Genomic DNA, 7,249 nt, shown 5'->3' on the forward strand with positions numbered 1-7,249 from the left:
AAAGGGATGTTCCTCCCCAAAGCCTCCACATGGAAAAGCCAAAGCCCAGGGGAGCGTGCCAGGCAGGGAGCAAGGAGAAGGTCTGTTGGAAGGAGAACATGAAAAATAAGTTTTATCCATAGTGGAATTGGGGTCACAGGGGGGTTTTGGGGATGCCCACCAGGGGGGGATTTCATGGACACAAGCCATGGAGCAAGGGGTGCCAGAGGCCACCCTCTGCCAAGGGGACACTGCACCCCTGGGGTCACCCCCATCAGCTCCGTGGGCATAGGCTGCTCCATCCAAACCTCCTCACTGAGGAAAAGCTCCTGCCCAAGCCTTTGGGGGTTCAGGTGAGGCACAGAGTGCTGGGGGAGGAGGAGAGGCCCAAAGGTGCCACCTTCTCCGGGCCACTTAAACCAGGATGCTGCAAAACGTGCAAATAACTTGAAAGGCAGTAGCCCCGTTTTATCAATAGCAAGTATTTATTAGCCTCCTTGATTTACAGTACGTTTCTGAAAGCCATCAGTCCATCACATTCTTCAGCACAGGGGCTGAGGTGTTATTCTTGGTCAACACAATATGGAATATAGACCCGAGTATGAGAAGCCAAACACAACCTTCATTTTGCATGCACAAATCCCGCCCACGGGGGCCCGCCAGGGAGTCCTGAATAGCCCTTAGACACATGCAAACATTGGGGGGAGCTTCTGTACATCACCACTGGGAGCCCAGAGGGTCATGGAAAGGGCCAGGGAAGAGCCACCAGGAATGGACCGAGCTCGGGAAGCGGCGCACACACCCCGGGCACAGGAAAGGTGGGAATGCACCAAAGGTGGGAATGCAGCAAATGGGTTTTGTCAGGAGAAACCACCTGCCCATCGTCCCACTCCGTGCAGAATGTGGTGCTCACCCAGCACAGGCACCTCCACCCACCTGCTGCCATGCCCAGGGCCAGGATTTCCCCTGCTCCCGCCCTCGGAGCCGGCGTTCCCAGGATTGCACCACACTCACTACGGGAGGCCAGCAGGAGAAATGGAACTGGGGCCCCCTGGTCCTGCCATCTGAACGTCATCACTGCTAAAGATGCAATAAAATTGTGGCAACAACCAGCAAGCCTCCACCAGATGTGTAACTCTATCCAAGGAGGTTAAGGAGGAAGCCTGTGTTGGGGGTTTGGGGGTTTCATTCTGTCCCTGTTCTGCCCCCTGCAACTCCACCTTGCCTTGGGAATAGCTGATTGTTGGGACTCCTGCAGAAGAGGAATCCTAAGAGGATGATTTTTGGGGGAGAGAGCTGGGATGGAGGGGCAATGTTTGACCTGAAGCAGATACAACACATAACGGAATGATGGAGCCTGGAATGGGAGAGCTGGGTATGAGGAGAAGCAGAGCAGAAGGAAATGAGGCACCACTCCTGTTTTTGGGGGCTGGGGGGTCCAGCTCACTCCCCAGTGAGACTTTTCAGTGGGGTCAGGTGGAACCCCAGCAGAGCAGGGAGCCCTGGGACAGCAATGCTGCTCAGCAGGTCCTGCCCCCCCTCACTGCCAAAATTCCACAGGTAAAGGCCCACCCCAGGCCTCACCAGCACCCAGGCAGCTCAAACACACACAGGAAAGGAGATGCAAACCCAAAGGAAAGGCTAAAGATGCTAAAATACCCCAAGGAGGATGGAGCTTCCCTGCACCTTCCCCCAGAGCCCTCAGCTGTGCTGTCACCCACCGACACCACAGTGCTGCTTGAACACACTCAGTGGGACCCAACACAAAGCTGGAAAAAACCACAAGGAGCTTGGCAGTTTTGCTTGGAAACTCACTCACAAAATCTGTTTTCAGATCCCTTCTGGGGAGAGGTCTTGCATCCCATAAAAGTCCACAGCCCAGATGCATCACGAATCCAAAACATACATTATTTTGAAAGCAAAATTTAAGCTAGACTTCACAAAAGGCTTGACCTTTGCTGCATTTTAGTGTCAGGAAAAGTGTGCTTAGAAATCAAACACAGCATAGGCACATCATCTCCAAGCCTGAAAGCAGCTTTTTAAACCCAAACCCTCAATGTTAAGCCAGGTGATTCCCAGGAATCTTGTTCATCTCATCCCCCAGGACTGGGAAGAACATTCATCTTTTCTTTATTAAGAACCTCCCAACTTTAGGAGCTTTGTTTTCTTAATAAAGGCCAACCACACCTTATTTCCAATTTGGATGTGCAGACCAGCACCTGGAGAATATGCCAAAATACAAAATCCCTGGGAATATTGCCCCTCTAACAACTTCCCAGCCCTCTCCTCAGGAAACCTTGGACTCCTGTTAATTGACAGAAACTCATTATGGTGGTGATCCCAAGCCCAGACACAGCAAGGGGAGTCAGCCAAGGCCTGCTCAGACAAAAGGAAGGCCCTGATGACACCCTGAATTAAACACACAGCCCCCCAGGTCACCCAGGGCAGTGGAGACCCTTTGGGATCTCCACCAGCCCCGGTGCTGAGGCTGTCCTGGGGCTCTGCAGGAGCCACAGCAGGGTCTGGAGCAGGGGCAGGAGCAGGGGCAGGAGCAGGAGCAGGAACCCCATGGCTCACAGGGGGCTCTCAGCACAGACATGGCACCCGTTAAGGCAACACAAATTCTGAAGATGTTTCAAAGCCCTAAGAGTTGGGGGAGAGTTTTTAACAACTGCATTAAAAAATAGACATTTTAAAGACTGTTTGGCTACATCTTGAGCATTTCAGGTATCACTTCTGTGCTTGGCAGAAGACTCTCAGCCATCCCCACGTTTTTTTTTCTGGGAGAAGCCCTTGCCCTCACGCTGCCTGCTGAAGGAGACACAAGCCACAGCCAGAGGAGGCAGATCCCATCACTTGTTCCACCAGGCAGAGCAGCAAAAGCACAACCAGCTGGCCCAGGAGACACCCACAAACTGAGTCTGGCCTGTGCTCACACAGAGCAAGGGTCAGACACCCCCAGAAGGAGCCAGCTCACTGGAGCCCCTCACAGAGCAGCTCCCCAGAGCCCTGGCCAGGATTGCTGCGGGTACAGACCAGGTGAGCCCTGCCCAGCAGCCCAGAGGAACGGGCAGAGCATCCCCCTGGAAGTCAGTGACTGCACAGCCCTGATCTGACACACTGCCTGCAGCAGAGACCCAGGCCAGGCAGGAGCAGTGTCTGACCCTCCACCACTGTGCACCCACAATCAATCAGGTGCTTAATCCAACAGGACTCACCCTTCCAAGGCTCAAAACCCCCTTAGGAGCAGACACAGAGGTGGCAGCACAGGCTGGGTTAGGAAGAAACTTTAAAAACATCCCCTCATGGTAAAAAAAGAGCTGAGGCTGTGCGTACTTTTGGGTGGTTTGCCCTCAAGGACCAGATCACCTCAGGAGAAGCAGCAATAGCTCCCTTGGCGTCCATTCCAAGTGCTCCAGGCTTCCAGTGTGGCACCCCTCAGAGATGCTCCTGCTGCCCACCCCAGGCAGATTTTAAGGTACTGAAGTGTCTGTGCTTGTGCTGTGCCCAGGGCACCAGGAGGAAATCACAGCCCGGGGTTTTAAACAAAAAACAAAAGAGCAACACTGTCCATGGAAAGGCAACATCGTTTTCCCTAGCGCTGTTCCACCAGCAGAGTCACCCCAAGTGAGGGTCTCACTCACACTGTAAGCAAGGGATGAACAGAACAGGAGTGGGGCTGAGTTAATGCACAAAGCCAAGCAATCCTCTGGCCCTTTCCCCACGGCTCCACCCCGCTGATCCCAGCCAGCCTCTCCACTCACTGCTCCTTTCACCAAACAAGGCCCATTCCCACCAGCCAGCACAGACATCAGCAGCTACAGCCTGCCAGTCTCATCAGAGCCAGCACAAAGCTCTCACATAACCCATCTTCTGCTCAGCACAGAGCCTGGCCCTACCCAGGACAATCCTTGGTGCTGCTCAGTGCCGAGCAAGGGACACAAAGCCTGGGAAACACCGGGACAACAACCTGGCAGCAGCAGCTGCCCCAGCTCAGGGCAGCTCTGCATCCCTGCTCTCTCAGCACGGCTGTCACCCCTCCCAAACCTGTGCTGGCCTCACTTCTCCTCGAGCAGACACCACAGAGCCCATGCAACACCGCAGCTGGAATTCACCAAGGAAACCCCCTCTTCAGCATCATCAAAAGCCAGAGGTGGCTCAGCAGCACTCAGAGTGCCCAGCCCTAAGCCCAACTCCTGGCCTAGCTCTATGGGAAAGGTCTGTCCTGTCCACCAGGGCCAGGCAGCCCCCAGTGCCAGCACCATCACCAGTGAAAACCCAGCACTCGCTCTTCTGCAGCAGCCGGTACGGGAACACAGAGTCACACCAGCCGTCTGGCCCTTGTTAGCATTAAAAATTAAAGACAGAGCAAACAAAACCTAAAGCTCCAACATTTATTATGGCAATTTCCCACCCACCCACAGACCTACACTGTGTTTTGCTTTATTTTTAATTCATCACATCAGATGTGCCTCCCGAGGAATGGCACGTTGCGGGGATAACCAAGAGGCTGAGTTGTCCACGAGAGCAAGACAGTCTTTTCCATGGGGAAAGGAGCCAGTCGGAGCCATCATTAAGCCCTTGACCTTGGTGGGTGGGGTTTTTTTTGTTTGTTTGTTTTTAGAAAATGAAAAAAAAAACCAATGAACAAAAAGAAACCCCCAAAAAACTGAAAACCCCAGCCCCAAAGAAGTGTTGTACTCTATTACAAAATATAAATACGATAGTCTTGCAGGCAGGAGGAGCCCGGGGAGCTGCTGTCGGCGGGTGACTCCTCAGGCTCTCCCAGGATGGATGGAGGGATGGATGAGCCACAGGACAGAGGCACCTCCGCACGCCCAGACGCCGCCGGCCGCTCGCCCCAGCTTCACCTCCTCTCAGAATTTAAGTGCTCTGGAACTTCCATCCGAAAACTGCCAGACATCCGGGGCTCCCTGGGCGCCGCGCCAGCTGGGGGGGTACGCCGAACCTACAGAGAGCATGGGACAGAGGAGAGAACAGCTGTGACATGGCCCACGGTGCGAGTCATCCCCTCACCCTACTTCTGTCTGTCCCTTTTCTGTCTCTAACATCTGGGGCACCCAGCTGCCACAGAGGGACACGGCAGCACGGAGCCCTTCCTCTCTCAGGCCACGCTCCCGCATCCGGCATCCTCGGCACCACAGGGATCGTTTAGGAAGAAAAACCTCCGGGCTATACTGGGCAGGGACCAAGCCAGCCTGTCTTGCAAACCTCCTCCTAGTCCTTCCCAAACCCTCGTGGGCTTCCCCCAGGTGCTGAAGGCCCTGCTGAAGCCATTGGGACTGGTAACACGGCACACGGCGGGTGGATCACTGAGGGCTTTTCCCAGCTCCCAGCACGTGGATATCACACAGCAGCAAAGCTCCAGCTGCACTGCCCAGCCCACACCCACACGGCAGGGGCACTGGAAAGCAAACATTCCCAGCAGCCATTCCCAGCTCCAGGCTGGTCACCCAGCACTGCCCTACCCACACGACAGGCCGAGGGCTACACCGAGGCAAGGCCAGCACATCATCAACACACTCTTCAAAATCCACCTCGGCCACCCAATGGGGAGCTGCTTTCCGTGGAATTTACTTCATTCATACTTAAAAGAGAGGTTAAAGGGCTCCTACACGTGAGCTGCCATCAGAACTTAGTAACCAGGTCCTTCCTAGGCCAGCTCTTCAGTGGGTATTAACTGGAATGTCTCCTCTGAAGTCAGGAGCACCGTGCCTGGTTTCCCTCCAGGGAGGGATTGCTGCTGCTCCTGTCTGAGCCCAAGTTTCCAGGCTAATGTTAAAGCTGGCTGGGACTTCCAAGGCAGCCAAGAGCAGCACAGCCATCCCAGCCACTAGCATGCCACCAATGCAAAGCCTAAGTCCTGCTGAGGGGCACAAAACCTTGGGGTTCTTTCCCCCATGCCTCCTGTCCCTCCTGCATCCCTGTGGCTCGTTGGAAAGCAGCAGCCGAGCATCTGGGCTCGAGGAGCAGCATCTCTTCAGCAGCTCTGGCAAAGAGCCCTCCGGGCAGTATCACTCTCTGCAAGTCAATACTACAATTTGTCCATGCATCCGCCAGAAGTGGGTTTCAACCTTTATTGGAGGGAAAAAGAGAAGGAGGGATCTAAGAGAGCAGCTGGTATCATTTTTCTGTTGGGTACAAACTCTGTGCTTAGATAAACCCCAAAACTGCATCTCATCAGATACGCCGCAGCCTCCTGAATGTCAAGCAAAGACATGGTATCGCTTATTCCTGTATTATCTCAGCCCTTGGAAACATAGTAATATGAAACATCTGTAGCCTAAATTCTGGATACTGTTTCAGCGCCTTCATTACAAAAATCATTCCATTTGGAAGAGATTAGACACTAAAGGGTCTATGCCATAAACCCATGGTCCCCCTCAAAACAGAGCTTGAGATTTCAATGATAGATGCTGTTGCCCAACTATCACTCATTCCTAGAGACACCTTTTTGCACAGAAACAGGGAAGGTTCTGGGCAGCTCAGATCATGCATGCACGGGATGCCAAAGCAGCTCGAGAGCTCGTGGTGGGGCCTGGCACATCCACACCCCAACCCAACAAACTCCAGTGGGTTCATCACACCCCTGACTTACTGCCCCGGCAGGAAAACACCACATCCATGCACTCCTGCTTTGGTGCGGGGTGCCAGGCCATTGCCACTAGCGAGCTATGCCCTCTCCAGCCTCTGCTCAGACAACTCCTCCTACAGCAGGAGCTGCTTCTTCCTGCACACCGCTGCCCCTGCCCTGTGCACCACACAGCACCCACCGGGCTCCTTCCTCTCTGGGAAACCTGGAAAATTCAGCTCTGGGAAACCTGGGAATCACATGCTCCACAGAGAAGTCAACAGTTTGCTTTCCACTGTAGCAGCACAGGTCTGCCTAGCGATGCCTGCCTATGGACACATGCAGATGCCCGCCAATATGCTTCCATATGAGATTATTTCAAAAGTAAAACACAGTGCAGGGAACGGCAGTGGGACAACAACCACCATAAGACAAACCCAGGGTACAGCACCCGCTCCATAACACACCCAGGCTATGCTCAACCCCGAGCACAGCTAACCTCAGTCCTCTAGGAAACACCTCCACCGTGGTCTCACAACAATCAACCATAAAAACAGGGACAGAGAGGGAGAGACCAGACTCTGTACAGGTATTTCCTGGCACAGCATCAAAAGATGTGTCATCAAGGCAGCTGCAAAGCACGTCCCTGCGGGCACTGCCCCAGCAGGGAACAGCCCG

At 54.0% G+C, this 7,249-nt stretch overlaps 1 protein-coding gene across 6 annotated transcripts in view; it reads right to left on the bottom strand.

Annotated features, from left to right (window-relative positions):
- Nucleotides 1-445: 445 nt before the first annotated feature.
- BCL11A (BCL11 transcription factor A) overlaps nucleotides 446-7,249 on the bottom strand; it is a 74,061-nt gene continuing 67,257 nt past the window's right edge. For all 6 annotated transcript variants that reach the window (XM_063152778.1, XM_063152782.1, XM_063152780.1 and 3 more), the window contains exon 4: nucleotides 446-4,948. In XM_063152778.1, the coding sequence (XP_063008848.1) occupies nucleotides 4,857-4,948 (92 nt within the window). In that variant the 3' untranslated portion in view covers nucleotides 446-4,856. The remainder of the gene's footprint in view (nucleotides 4,949-7,249) is intronic.

The sequence above is a fragment of the Melospiza melodia genome, chromosome 3, assembly GCF_035770615.1.
Source record: "Melospiza melodia melodia isolate bMelMel2 chromosome 3, bMelMel2.pri, whole genome shotgun sequence".
NCBI lineage: Eukaryota > Metazoa > Chordata > Aves > Passeriformes > Passerellidae > Melospiza > Melospiza melodia.